At 51.5% G+C, this 15,298-nt stretch overlaps 1 protein-coding gene across 9 annotated transcripts in view; it reads right to left on the reverse strand.

The window, feature by feature from the left end:
- EPHA5 (EPH receptor A5) overlaps positions 1–8,120 on the reverse strand; it is a 329,023-nt gene extending 320,903 nt beyond the window's left edge. For 4 of the 9 annotated variants that reach the window (XM_029073602.2, XM_029073601.2, XM_029073599.2 and 1 more), the window contains exon 1: positions 7,650–8,119. In XM_029073602.2, the coding sequence (XP_028929435.1) occupies positions 7,650–7,755 (106 nt within the window). In that variant the 5' untranslated portion in view covers positions 7,756–8,119. Of the gene's footprint in view, positions 1–7,649 lie in introns of all 9 variants that reach the window. The other 5 variants (XM_029073598.2, XM_029073603.2, XM_029073604.2 and 2 more) reach the window with 5 other exon arrangements.
- Positions 8,121–15,298: the final 7,178 nt, after the last annotated feature.

Consider the following 15,298-nt stretch of genomic DNA (forward strand, 5'->3'; position numbering starts at 1 on the left):
GCTTGATTGACCCTTAAGTGTGATTAGACCTCTTAGCTGTTTAAATTTCCAACTGTTTGTTGGTAACTGAAATTTCTAAGCTAATCCACATTTACAGGCAATGTTCAAGAAGTCATAATGATGTTTTATATCAATTCCTTTTGAATTAAGTTAAAACTGATGGTTAAAAAAATGAGAACACTATTTTAATCAATCAAAATCTGCACACACTAGTTCAATGGTATTTCCATGCTTAATGTTCATTTGAATATTGTGCCTGGCAAAAAGGGAATTACAATGGGTTCAGAAATTGCAGGAGGAAAAAAAAAACAGAAAAAAATTCAAAATAACTACTGACAATATTTTTCCTCTTTAGAGGAATCAGTTACATTTATCCAGTCACAGAAGGCAATGTGTGCATCAACAACCAAAGAGAAGCCACTTCTAGCATCCAGTATCACTGTGGTGTGCCCGAGGTGGGTTATCGGGAGATTCTAATGAACCAACATCTGTGTTGGACTCAGAAGGCAGCTAGTCCAGAAAAACAAAACAAACAAAAAAATGGGCAAGAGATCCAGGGTACCAGGGAGATAGTAGACTAAAAGGTTTTATAACATAAATGAGAGAAAGAGAAAGAGGGAAAGAGAGAGAGTAAATGGGAGAGAAAAAGAGAGAAGAGAGAAAGAAGAGAGAAAGAGCAGAGAAAGAGGACAGAAAGGGGAGAGAAAGATGTAGAGAAAGAGGAAAGAAAGAGAGGAGAGATCGAGAAAGAGAAATAAAGAGAAAGAGGGAAAGTGAGTGGAAGGAAGAGCGGAAGGGAGAAAGTGCCAGTCGCTATATGAGTTCCCTTGGGGCAAGAGAAGCAAGGGAGATGAGACCAGCTCTGAACTTCCCTCACCCTCCCACCACTAGTTCTTTTATTAGTAGTAATTACCAAATACCAATAATGGCATTTGTTTAGTACTTACTATGTGCTAAATGCTGAGGTAGATACAAGATAGATGGGATCCAGTCCCTGCCCCCAGCGGGATCACAGTCTAAGAGGTAGGTAGTCTTATTGCAATTTTAAAGAGGATGAAACTGAGGCCAAGTAATCTATCCAAGGTAACAGAACAGCCACATGGTGAAGATGAGATTAGAACCCAGGTCCCTTATTCATTCATTCATTCAATCGTATTTATTGAGCGCTTACTGGGTGCAGAGCACTCTACCTAGCCCTTGGAATGTACAATTCAGCAACACGTAGAGACACTCCCTGATCAACAACGGGCTCATAGTCTAAAACGGGGAGACAGACAGCAAAACAAGTAGACGGGCATCGATACCATCAGAATAGATAAATAGAATCGAAGATCTACGTCATTAATAAAATAGAGTAATGAATAATATATACAAATATACACAAGTGGTGTGGGGAGGGGAAGAGGGAAGAGCAGAGGGAAGAAGGAGGGGTGATGGGGAGGGGAGGAGGGGCAGAGGGAAAGGGAGGGTTCAGTCTGGGAAGGCCTCCTGGAAGAGGTGAGCCCTCGATTCCCAGTCCAGTGATTGCTTTATTAGGCCACAGCAAGGAGCCAGACACCCCGGCCGCCCTCACCCGAGCTATTCTCTGATCATTTTCCCCTTACCCTGCTGTGACTACTCACCACCCTACCAAGAACTCCTAAGCCTCTTCACAGCCCTCTCTACATCCCTCCACTTCTCTCCCCCATCATTTGATGGACTATATTTTTTTCCCCTACAGAAACCACCGCAACACAGTGTCCTGAGAATATTTAGCATGTGATTTCATTAATGAAATGTTTTAAAAGTCAACGCTAAGGCTCTGAAGGGAACATTTGCATCGCCTAGTGTTTTCTTGGATTAAGATACAAGGCTGGGACGGTGAGACCGACAATCAAAATGATAGGAGCAGCTGCAACTGAGGAGAGTCTGAGAGATAAAAGATTAAGACTCTTCAGTCTGGATTGGTGAAGGCTGAAATTGGAGTCTACAAAATTGTAGACAATGAAAACCCGCCAGGCTGCTCTCCAAACACAAAGGAGAGGACATACGTAGAAGCATGAAAGAGGTAGGTGCCAAACAAGCAAAAAGAAATGCTTTTTGACACAGCAAGTGTCCAGCAGTTATTTTCCTTTTCTTTGATGGGAAGTTGGGCCGGTCAAAAATATCAATGCTTTCAAGGATTTGGATAAATTCATGGACGAGCCATCCATAATGGGCTATTAGGGGAGGGAAAGTTAAAGATGTTAGAAGGCTGAGAAAGACTTCAATAGATAGATAATAGATCCATGATAGGTTACTGGGAAAATGAAGAATGGTAGCCAGTAAGTCCAGAACTGAGCTGAATGGCAAAGAGGAATGCTTAAGGGCTCCCCTAAGCACCCTCTTTCACATTTCTTAGCTTCATTATCACTGACACTGCTTCATCTCATTGAATTCAAAGCAGGAAAGAATAAAATATTTGGCACTTCTTACCCCAAATTCACTCTTCCAATAAACCAGTATCTTTAAAATGAACTCGAGTGCACAGATGGGCTCAGAGAATGCTGTCGGTTCACCCAAAACACACGTTTTAAAATTCAGATGCAGCTACAGTCTCTGTGGTTGACGCATGGAAGAATGGAGCTTTCACACTGAAAGCTAGTTTTTGTAGCATCCTAGTGAACTAACTCACATAACAACTCACACCCTTTACTTGGGTCTGCACTCCTCGCTGCAATGAAGTTGATGGCAATGAAACAACACTCTCAACCCAGGAATCGCTATTTTGTTGTTGTTGTTATTATATAAACTAGCCATAAATTTGCGGCTGACCTATTTTTCTTCAGTCACAAAGGCCCGAAAATGTTCTTTCCTGAGGAGAGTGACTGCGCCCTCTCCTCTTTTCCCATTTTCAAACTAGACTTTTCCCTTCCTTTTATGTTTCCCCCCAACGCCAAAACCCTGGAGAGGAGAAACTGGATTTTCTAGAACAAGTTGGGGAACGGTGGACGGCATTCCAGAATGTAGTTACAATGAATTAAGCTTGATTCACTCCAGGGTGAATCGTTTTCAAAGCTGAGCTGTTGGGCTGTAATTGGCCAAGAATCCCTGCTGTGAAAAGTACTTGTCAAATAATGCTTGTTTACAAATAAATCTCCAGACGGCCAAAAGTGGCTGTTATTGAATAAGATCGGGTCCACCCCCAGGACTCTAGAAACAGTGGACTCTCCATCGCAGCTAGTGGAATGACTAAGATTTTACAACTTTCCCAACCCCTTTTCCTTAAAGGTCCTGTATCCTGGTCACTTTAGGGACTGGAATAGGCAAGGGGTGGGGGGAAAAAGCCACCGTCCTGTAGAGAAATAGTTGCACACAGGGTTTTAAGCGGACGTTCCCAGACAAGGGAATCTCCCCGGCAGATCGAACTGACTCTGGGGGCCTGTTGGCCCATCATCAGCTCTGCGAATCCATCCCCATCACCCTCCACGTCTCTCACTCTATCTCCGTCCCCTTTGGACTCTCTGAGCCCTAGCTGAATATCTCTGATTCTCTCCACCCCTCGCTCCCCATCTCCCCTCAGCCCCCGACGTGAGGTTTGCTCCCTGTAGACCGTAAACGCCAGGTGGGCAGGGCACGCGCTTGCTATACTGAACTCTCCCAAGCGCTCAGTCCAGTGCCCTGCACACAGTAAGTGCTCAATAAATACAAAGGCTTGACTGGTTTTCTCGAACGGCTCTTTGCGTGCGGTTTTGTCCTGGGTTCACCCCGCAGAAAGAGCAAGCGGCAAATTCCCCTAACCTAAAGGGGATTCCGGGCTGCATAATCCACCTTCCTCTGCAGGGCCTGCAACTTTTTTTCCCCCCCACTTCCTCCCTCAGTCCAAACGTATCCTATGCATATAGATCGGGTCTTTGTCCTGCACCAGCCAATTAGGGAGACCAAGACCATCGCCCGGGAGAAGGCAGGGGGAGGAATCTCCGGACCCAATGCACCCGCTTGCTCCAGCCCCCTCCCCTCCTCCTCCCTCCTCCATCCTTCTCCTCCCAGCATCTCGTTCGCTAGTGAGCATTGCCCTCTGGCTCAGCTGGGCTCAGGGCTTGGAAGGTCCGGATTCCTGCCCTATCCAGTCCTGAACGGCAGCCCATAAGATTCTCCGAGGGACTGAACTAAGGGATCCCAAATCCCACCATTGGGAATAGGAGAATTTGCGAGGATCCTCCTGCCCCCCCGACCCCAAAAGGCCCGGCTGACGAACGGACAAGGAGGGGAGGAAGGGGGTGGATGGTATTCCTTAGGGAATCTTCTTAATGTCCTTCCACACACACCCCCAGAGCATCAGGCCGGTCCCCCGCCCCCTGCCCTTCCTGGCCAGCACCCAAACGGGAATTTGGGGGGCTCCATCCCCGGCCAGGAGACGGAGACGACACAAAGAGCCTCAAAACCATCCTGCCCCAGACCCGTCGCCTTGGGCCACCGGGCAACTTCTGCATCCTTCCGTTTGGCCCGGATGAGGTGGGCAGAGGCAAGACGGAGTAGCTTGGGAATCTGCGGGGTGAGGGGGGACTTGCGGCCACTGGGCCGTGTGGTTTGGTGTGGGGGGGGGGAGAGTGTGTAGGGGCGCACGTGTGTTGGCTGTGCATGCATGTGCGTGCAGGGGCTTGCGGGGAGAAGTGTGTACACGCCTGCACGTGCGGGCGCGAGGCCCGTGTACGTGTGTGCGGGCACGGTTGTGCATGAGTGGTGCGTGTGCGCCCGCTGCTTTGGAACAGGCGCTTGGGGGGTGCAGGGGTGTGTGAGTGTGTTTGTGGGTGTGTGGACACGGGAGGAGAAGGGGGAGTCGCTTGTCCCTCGGAGCTCTTGAACGGGCAGGGCACGCGTCTGCTAATTCTGTTGCACCGTACTCACCCAAGCGCTTAGAGCAGCGCTCAGCACCTAGGAGATGGGGAGGAAGACCGTGAGCCCCCACGTGGGCCAACCCGAGAACCTTGTATCCCCCCCAGCGCTCAGAAGGGGGCTTGGCACCTAATAAGCGCTTAACAGATGCATCATCATTATTATTATCATTATTATTATCCTGATTAGGAAGCGCTCGATCCATGCGATCGATCGCTGGGTTGCTGGAGGGCTCCTGGCCGGCTCCCGGGGATGCAGGTAGCCGGGGCCATCGCCCTCCTCCTGGCCCTGGGGACCCCTCAGCCCCTGCCCGGGTAAAGGAGCAGGACCCTCCCCTCCTCTCTCCCGGGCCCGAAGGGGAAGGGTCTCCAAACCCCCCTCCCGGTCCAGAAAGAGCTGGAGAATAATAATAATAACGGTAGTTGTGAAGCGCTTACTCCGTGCCAGGGACTGTACTAAGCGCTGGGGTGGATGCGAGCTATGCGGGTTGGACGCAGTCCCCGTCCCTCCTGGGGCTCACAGTCTCCATCCCCATTTTCCAGATGAGGTCACCGTGGCACCGAGAATAATAAGAAAAATGCTGGTATCTGTTCGGCGCTTACTCTGTGCCCAGCACTGTTCTAAGCGCTGGGATAGAGACGAGGTCATCGGGTGGTCCCACGCGGGGCTCACAGTCTCCATCCCCATTTTCCAGATGAGCTCCTTGTGGCATAATAATCATGATAGTATTGGTTAAGCCCTTCCTATGTGCCAAGCACTGTTCTAAGGTCTGGGGTAGAGAAAGGGTAATCAGGTTGTCCCACGCGGGGCTCACAGTCTCCATCCCCCTTTTCCAGATGAGCTCACCGTGGCACAGAGAATAATAAGAATGATAATGATGATGACGGTCTCGGTTAAGCCCTTACTATGTGCCAAGCACTGTTCTAAGCGCTGGGGCAGAGACAAGGTCATCGGCTGGTTCCCTCACAGTCTCCATCCCCATTTCCCAGCCGAGGTCACGGTGGGCCAGAGAAGTTCAGTGACTCGGCCAAGGTCACCGAGCAGAGGAGTGGCGGGGGCGGCGGGATTAGAACCCAGGACCTCCCCCCGGGAGAAGGGGCGGGTGGTCAGCCGGTCACCCCTCGGTCCGTCCCCGCCCACCCCCTGGCACGGCGCAGACCCAGAGACCCCCGGAGAGCCTGCTCCATTCACGGGCACCGGTGCCAACTTCTTGGCTCGGCCCCCCGCTCCCCCTCCTCCCCATCCTCCTCTCCGTCCTACCCCTCCCGGGGGGCCCGGACCCTCCTCCTGCCCGTTCCCCTGACACCCCCCAAAAGAGCCGGGTCGCCCCCCGCAGACCCCCCCATCATCTCCAGCCTCGGCGGGCGCCCTCCTTTACGCACGCTCTTCCCTCGGCCCTGGAGCCGGGCAGGCGGTCCCCGAATAAAAATAGTAAAAGCAATAATAATGTTGGTATTTCTTAAGCGCTTACTATGTGCCAAGCACTGTTCTAAGCGCTGGGGTAGATACAACGTAATGATAATAAGGATGGTGCTTGTGAAGCGCTTACTCGGTGCCAAGCACTGTTCCAAGGGCTGGGGTAGATGCAAGGTGATAATAATAACGATGGTATCTGTGAAGCGCTTACTTGGGGGCCAAGCACTGTTCTAAGCTCTGGGGTAGGTACAAGGTAGTAATAATAACGATGGTACCTGGGAAGCGCTTACTTGGGGGCCAAGCACTGTTCTGAGCGCTGGGGGAGATGCAAGGTAGTGAGTAATAATGATGTTAACTGTGGAGCGCTTAACTCTGTGTCAAGCACTGTTCTAAGCCCCGGGGTAGATGCAAGGTAATAATAATAATAATAATGACGGGATCCGTGAAGGGTTTACTCGGTGCCAAGCACGGTTCTGAGCGCCGGGGTAGATACAAGGTCATCGGGTTGTCCCACATGAGGCTCACAGTCGTAATCCCCCTTTTCCAGATGAGGTCACTGAGGCGCAGAGAAGCTAAGCGACTCGCCCAAGGTCACACAGCTGACAAGCGGCGGAGCCGGGATTAGAACCCACGATCCGTAACTCCCAAGCCCGGGCTCTTGCCACTGAGCCGCGCTGCTGCCCTTAAGGTTCTTCCGAAGGACCCTGCCCATGCCCGGGACGGGGGGCGAGAGCTCCGCCGTCCAAGCGAGGCCCCTCCCGGACCCCCAATCCCGGACCGCCGGGTCCCCAATCCTGCTCCCCCAGCTCCCCTGTCTTGCTCCCCCAGATCTCCAATCCGGGACCCCCAGCTCCCCACTCCCTCTCCCCCAGCCCTCCAATCCTGCTCCACCATCTCCCCAATCCCTCTCCTGCAGCTCCCCAATCCCTGACCCCCAGTCCCGTCCCCCAATCCCTCTCCCCCAGCTCCCCAATCCGGGACCCCCAATCCCTCTCTCCCCCAGCTCCCCAGTCCCTCTCCTGCAGCTCCCCAATCCCTCTCCCCAAGCTCCCCAATCCCTCTCCCCCAGGTCCCCCAAACCGGACCCCCAATCCCTCTCTCCCCCAGCTCCCCAGTCCCTCTCCTGCAGCTCCCCAATCCCTCTCCCCAAGCTCCCCAATCCCTCTCCCCCAGGTCCCCCAAACCGGACCCCCAATCCCTCTCCTCCAGCTCCTCAATCCCTGACCCCCAGCCCCCCAATCCTTCACCCCCAGCTCCCCCATCCCTGTCCCCCAGCCCCCCCATCCCTCTCCCCCAGCTCCCCAGTGCCTGTCCCCCAGCGCCCCCCATCCCGGCCCCCCCCCCCAACCCCCCGAGTCCCGGCCCCCGGCCCCCCGTACCTTGGTTTCCAGGGCTGGCGAGCATGGCGGGGATCCCCGCGCCCAGGACCAGCCAAGCCCAGAGGGGGCCCGGGCGGGGCGAGGGGCCACCCCGGGCCCTGCCCATCGTCCGGCCGTGGCGGGTCCGTCCGGCGGCGGGGCGCAGGGCTGGGGGTCCCGAAGCCCCCTCCTCACCCCGCGCCCCCGGGGCCCTCCGCTCCCGAGCCGCTCCCCCGCAGGGCCCAGCGCTTAGCGCAGGGGGCTCAACTTTTCTCCTCCCCTGCCCCCACCCCGGGAAGGGGCGATCCGCGCCCCCGACCCTGACTCTCGGGCCGCTCCGGGGGGGTGGGGTGAGAACCCCCCGGGGAGACGAGCGCAACGTCCCGCTCAGTGTAGAGCGCGGAGGGGAGGGAAGGGACACTTTCCTCCAGTCCGGGCGACAGCCCTCTCATAAAGAGCAGGGGAGAGGGGAGGAGGAGGCAGGGAGGGAGAGGAGGTGACAGGAGGAGGAGGAGGAGGAGGAGGAGGAGAGGGGGGTGGGAGCAAAAAGAGGAGACACCCTGTGCTGGGGGGGGGGGGGGAGGAGGAGGAGGAGGAGGGGAGAGAGAGAGAGAGAGAGAGAGAGAGAGTCAGGCTGCCTCCTTGGCTACTGCTGCAGCTGCTTTCTGCTCCAGCTCTAGAGGAGGAGGAGGAGGAGGATGCACGGACAGAGACACCGACACGTCCCCGCTGCCCACCGCCCCGGCTCCCTCCTCCGCCCCCGCCCCCAGCCCCCTCCCCAGCCCCGACAGTCCCTCTTCTACGTGACCGAGGGGAAACAGAGGCACAACCCCTCCCCCAGGGGAGGGACCCGGCGGCCGGAGGAGGACTGCCTAGCGGACTGCCAGAGAGGAGAACACCTCTCTCTCCCTCCCCTCTTCCCCTCCTTTCCCTTCTCTCTCTCCCCCTTTCCTTCTGCCCCTCTGTCTTTCCCCCCCCCCGTCTCTCCTCTTTCTCCCATCCCTTTCCCTCTTTCTCTCCCTCCCTCTTCTCTTTCCCTCCTTTTCCTTCTCTCCCCCTCCTTCTTCCTCTCTCTTTCCCCCCGTCTCCCCCTCTTTCTCCCATCCCTTTCCCTCTTTCTCTCCCTCCCTCCTTTTCTCCCTCTGTCTTTCCCCCCGTCTCCCCCACTTTCTCTCCCTCCCCTCTTTCCCTCCTTTTCCCCCTCTGTCTTTCCCCTCGTCTCCCCCCTTTCTCCCATCCCTTTCCCTCTTCCTCTCCTACTCTCCTCCTGCCCCTCTCTCTTTCCCCTGTCTCCCCCTCTTTCTCCCATCCCTTTCCCTCTCCCCCCTCCTTTCCCGTCTTTCTCTCTCTCCCTGCTGATCTCCCTTCTCCCTCTCCGGCTCTGTGCCCCCCCTTTCTCCCTCTATCCTCCCCGCCGTCTCTCCCTCTCTCTCCATCTCCTTCTCCCCCCCCTCCTCTCTTTCTCCCCCCCTCCTTCTGTCTCCCCCTCTCCTTCTCCCTCTTTCCTTCTCCCCCCTCCCTCTCCCCCTCTGTCTCCTGTCCTTCTCCCCCTCTCTCCCTCTTTTTCCCTCCCTCCTTCTCCCTCCCTTTCCCCCCGTCTCCCTGTCCTTCTCCCCCTCTGTATTCCCCCTTTCTCTGCCTCTCCCCCCTCCCTCTCCCCCTCTGTCTCCCTGTCCTTCTCCCCCTCTGTATCCCCCTCTTTCTCCCTCTCCTTCTCCCCCCTTTCTCCCTCCCTCTCCCCCCCTTTTCCCCCGTCTCCCTGTCCTTCTCTCCCTCGTCTCCCCCTCTCTCCCTCCTTCTCTCTCCCCCCTTCTCTCTCCCCCCTCTCTGCCTCCCCCCACTCCCCCCAGCCCGCTGTGCCCCAGGGCAGGCAGGGGAAGCCTCTTGGCGGCATCAGCAGCAGCAGAGCCCTGGGCTCCCTGGGGGCGGGCGAGGGAGGGAGGGAGGGAGGGAGGGAGGGAGAACTCCTCTGCTTTTGCCAAGCCCCGAAACCCTGGAGGCTCAGGACTGGGGGATTTGGCTTCCAACCCACTGCCCGCCGCCCTCTTCTACAAACTCACCCCCAACCGCATATACATATGAATGGAGGAAGGGAGGGGGAGGATGAGAAAGAGAGAGACTGGAAGGGGGGCGAGCATCTGGGACCCTTTTCTCTTACTGATCCGGACTTTCTCTCCTTCCCAGTACTTCGGGTGGCGGGGTGGGTTAGGACCGAGATGATCGGGCCAAATGAATTCCTGATGCAAAATGCAGAATATAAAAACGGACAGTAGTGGCTGCCCTTCTACTTCAAGATGTAGATGGAATTCTAGCCATTTAAGATTCGCAGTTTTTGATAGGCAAGCTACACGATATTGAGAACATATTCCATTGACTCGATCTCCATATTTTCTGAAGTCAGTCCTTCCCGAGGTGGGGTGCGTTCACAGAAATCAGCTCGGGAAGTGGAGATTTTTGACATAAGGGATCCACATTCGGGATCTTCTCGGGACACAAGAAAGGCAATTTAAAGACATCCCTTCCCTGACTTTCCCGTTCTCCCCGTCTGTTTTGTTTTCTTTCTTCCATGTTTCTCCTCTCCTGTGTAATCTTGGAAAAAAAAAACCCAAAAACACTGGCTTTCCATGATTGGCATTGGAAAAAAACCGAACGATGAAGCAGCTACAAATATGTGGTTTTGATATCAAAGGGATCTCATTTAAATTTAATTCATGATAACGACGGAGAGGGGTTGGGATTTCATTTGCACTTGATGAGGGTAAGTATTCCCATTCTTTTCACCTCTAGATTCCCCCCCCCCCCCATCTTGAAGATAAATTCCCTACACATAGCTGTGCTCAATTATTTATCAAATATCAAGTGCCCTTTTTCAAATTTATTTTGCAAGACAGGAGGAATAAAAGTCTTGCAATAGAAGCTATTTGGTAAAGACGGTGAAATTCATCTAACTTTGTCATTTTTAATCATTTGATGATATGGAGCCAGAAGCATCAACCTTTCCCTATAATATGCAGCTAAACCCATCCAAAAACTGTAGAGAGAAACAGGGAGTCAACTCCTCACTTTGGCAAAATATTTCCCGATTAAGATAAAATGGGATATGTCCTCTGAGAGACTACCCTAAATGTATTGTATAGATTGATAGATATGATGATAATAACAATTATGGTATTTGTTAAACACTTACTATGTGCCAAGCACTCTTCTAAGTGCTGGGGTTGATATAAGGTAATCAGGTTGTCCCATGTGGGGCTCACTGTCTCAATCCCCATTTTACAGATGAGCTAACTGAGGCACAGAGAAGCTAAGTGGCTTGCCCAAGGTCACACAGCAGACAAGTGGTGGAGCAGGGATTAGAACCCACATCCTCCAACTCCTAAGCCTGTGCTCTTTCCACTAAGACATGCTGCGTCTCACTATCTGGGATAGCTTTCTGATATCTAGATATCACTAGATACCTGCAATAGATATCTGCACTAGTTTTATCTAAATTAATAAAAAAGTCAAAGCTCCCCCCCCCCCGCCAAGTTGTTATCAATTTAAATCCTTCTATTTTTCCTGTAGTCTGGTGCCTTAATAGTTCACTAAGAAAGAAGTTTGGGAATTATAGGACTTTATCAGGTAACTCCAGCACTGCCATCACCAAATGTCAGGGCTCTGATCTCCGAGAAGCAATAAAGCACAGAGGAAAGAGCCCAGGCCTGGGAGTCAGAGGGCCTGGGTTCTAATTTAAATTTTGCCCATTGTCCGCTGTATGACCTTGGGCAAATCCCTTCACTTCTCTGTGCCTCTCAATTCCCTCACCTTCAAGATGAGGATTCAACACCTGTCTTGCTCCTACTTGGACTGGGAGCTCCATATGGATAATAATAATAATTATATCCATTCAATCATTTTTTGAGCGCTTAGTGTGTGCAAAGCACTATAATAATAATAATCTCTCTGAGACTAAATGTGGGCATCCAGAACCCTGTGGGACAGTAGAGGAACCAGATATAAAGAAACGTTAGAGATAGGTAGTACTGATCCCCCAGGACTGCATAGATCCCTTAGACTCCCTCCACCCCTTTTTTTCTTGGCTTGTCTTGCTGGTTTTTTGTGATCCCAGGCAGGATCTGGTGGCTGAATAAGGCAAAGTAAAAGAATTACTACTTGGGGGGAAACTGCTGACTCACAGCTACCACAGTAACTGCAGGAATCGAAGCTTGTGGTGGTTCCTTGCAGGGGTTAATCTTCCATGTCCTAATCAAATAACTTTAGCAGTGGTTTGGGTTAAATCGGCCAATAGCATTTATTGAGCACTCTTTGGGTGCAGAGCACCGTACTACGACCTTGGAAGAGTACGTCATCATAGTCAGGACGCCCGCCCTCAAGGAGAGTACACTACTGTCATTTATGGTATTTGTAGAGTACTTACTATGTTCTATGCCCTGTTTAAAGTACTGGGAAAGATACAAGTTAATCAGGTCAGATGAAGTGTTAAGTGACCTCGGTTACTTTATCTGTAAAATGGAAATTAATACTGTGGGACATCGATTGTGTCTAGCCTGGCACAGAGTATGCACTTAAGGAAATAAAAATAAATTGTGGTATCTGTTAAGCGCTTACTCTGTGCAAAGCACTGTTCTAAGCGCTGGGGGATACAAGGTGATCAGGTTGTCCCATGTGAGGCTCATACTTTTAATCCCCATTTGACAGATGAGGTAACAGACACAGAGAAGTGAAGTGACTTGCCCAAGGTCACACAGCTGACTAGTGGCGGAGCCGGGATTAGAACCCGTGACCTCTGACTCCCAAGCCCGCGCTCTTTCCACTGAGCCACGCTGCTTCTCGAATCCCAGGGGGGAGGGAGAGGGAGTGCTTAATATGTGCCAAGCACTCTAAGTGATGGGTAGATACAATAGATGCAGATCAGATACGGTTCCTATCCCAAATGAGTCTCATCATCTATGGGGAGGGAGAACAGGTGATTAATCCGTATTTTAAAGCTGAAGAAACCGAGGCACCGATCATTTAAGTGGCTCGCCCAGTGCCGCAGAGCAGGCGAATGGTGGAGCCGGGATTAGAACCCAGGTCTGCTGACTTCCAGGATTAGGGTTGTTCCACAGAAACACACTGTCTTTCTGTCTCAATTTGGAATGATAGTAATACCCCGATGCTGGTATTTATTTTCAGGGAAGATCAAAATGTCATGATCCTAAATGTAAATGTTGACAGAAAACTATCCCAGTGGTCAGTAAATCCTGACGCTAACAAAAATCAAACCACTACAGTCCTTGTGGTATGCCTGTTTCGGATGGAACGTTTACCCCCAGTTTACCTTATCGGCCCAATTGTACCACTAATGTTAGTCTATCCAGGCTGGAAGCCCAACTGCTTTGGCAGGCTGCGTTCTTTGGGTGTGACTATCTTGGTTTGGGGTCACTTTTTCCAGTTCCTTCACCAATCAGGGTGGGTGAAGTCCTCTCCTTTCTTTAGGTCTGTTCAGTGTAGAAGAGAGTGAACTTTTTTCCCCCCACCATGGTCAAATCTCAATGTTTAGACTGCAAGCCCATCATTGGGCAGGGATTGTCTCTATCTGTTGCCGAATTCCAAGCGCATAGTACAGTGCTCTGCACATAGTAAGTGCTCAATAAATACGACTGAATGAATGTTGGCTGTGTCAGCTTCAGGCAAGACAGCACTGTACATGCACACTCTCTCCAAAACCTTAGGGTATTATCATCCTTGTCCTTTGAGCAAATCAAAGCAGGACTACTCTAAAACCTCTCCAGCCCTGACGTCTACAACAGGTACTAACCAGGGAGCGATGGGGAGTGTATCTGAAGTGGGAACGAGGCACAGACCCCCACCCCCCTACACCCCATACGTTATCACCCCGGCCTACTGGTAGCAGCAAAAATAGCATTTACTGAGCATACATTGGTTGCAAACATTCAATAGTATTTCAGTAGTATTTATTGAGTGCTTACTATGTGCAGAGCACTATATTGAACGCTTAAGTGCACTAGGTGCTTAGAAAGTTCAAAATGAGCAGCCTGACCTAGTGGATAGAGCATGGGCCTGGGAGTCAGAAGGACCTGGGTTCTAGTTCCGGGTCTACCACTTGTCTGCCGTGTGACCTTGGGCAAATCATTTCCCTTCTCTGTGCCTCAGTTCCCTCATCTGTGAAATGGGGATTAAGACTGTGAGCCCCCTGTGGGATGGGACCGTGACCAACACGATTCTCTTGTACCTACCCCAACTCTTAACAACTCAACTGTTAAGCACTTACTGTGTACCGAGCACTGTTCTAAGCGCCGGGGTAGATACAGGGTAATCAGGTCCCAAGGGGGCTCACAGTCTTAATCCCCATTTTCCAGATAAGTAACTGAGGCACAGGGAAGTTAAGTAACTCGCCCAAACTCTTAACAGAACAGCATCTGGCCTTTAAATTAGCCATACAAATTTGTAAAAAGTGACAAATTCACAAGGAGTTTACACTCGCGTAATTGGGATAGTCGTAAGAGAATTTACACGGAGAGTAATCAAAATATATCATTGACTAGACTTTTGAATAAGCATACATTCATAAGTCCTGAAGATGGGAGTACATAAGCATCTAAAGTGCTAGAAATGGCTGATGGGTTTATATGATTTAGGATGCTGGGAATTAATTAATTGAGAAAGTCTTGTTGGAGGAAGATGCCTCTTGAGGCAGGATTCTAGAAAAATCCCAGGGCTGAGGGTTTCCCTTCCTTCTCCTCCTTCTCCCATCCATAAACTCTTCCTTTCCGAGCAGAAGTGGGGAGAAACATGCTAATTAATGATCTGCAATGGACAGTTAACTCAAGGGCACAGCCCTGGGGCTCAATGTGTTTTAAGGATATTCTTTTTTTCATTGTCTTTTTTATCCTTTTGATGCACTTCCATGCTAAAGACCCCGGGGGGAAAAATTACCCCTGAAAAAGCAATCAGAAAGAAGAGATCAGGATGCATTGCATGTGCGGGCTCCTCGTTCGTACTGAATTTAGGGGGTGCAGCGGCAGCCAAGACCACACAGTGCCTTTCAATCCCCGGGTTTCCAAACTCTCTTCATGAGAATATTTATGGCCTCTTGGAAGGCGCCTAACTCATCACGTGACTTTCCAGTGAATCCCGAGTCAGGATTTGGGTTTTAAATGAGGTCAAAGTGGCAATCAATGTAGCCGACTTTGTCCCTCATAAACAAAACGGAGAAGAGTCGAAAACGCTACTCTGGGCCCTCCGGCAGCCAAGTTGACACAGAGTTAGTTTTAGGGTTGGGAAGATCATTTCTGTGGGCTACGTTTCCTCAGTCTTGTCTCTCGCCACGAGGGACAGCTTCACAGGTAACTCTGGGGTCTCTCATTAACCCATTTAGTCATTCAGTGGTATTTACTGAGCACTGTACTAAGTGCTTGGAAGAGTACAATGTAACAGACATTCCCCCTCCACAGTATTCCCCTCCTTCCCCCCCTGGCCGATGATATAAATATTGGCACCACTCTTGTCCAATCTTTTTTTCTCACTGCTTGTCAATAAAAGCACTATGGCCTATCGGAAAGAGAAGGGCCTGAGAGTCAGCAGACCTGGGTTCTAATCCCAGCTCTGCCACTTGCCTTCCTGTGGGACCTTGGACAAGTCACTTAACTTTTCTACAGCATGGTCTA

This window comes from Ornithorhynchus anatinus, chromosome 10 (assembly GCF_004115215.2).
Source record: "Ornithorhynchus anatinus isolate Pmale09 chromosome 10, mOrnAna1.pri.v4, whole genome shotgun sequence".
Lineage (NCBI taxonomy): Eukaryota > Metazoa > Chordata > Mammalia > Monotremata > Ornithorhynchidae > Ornithorhynchus > Ornithorhynchus anatinus.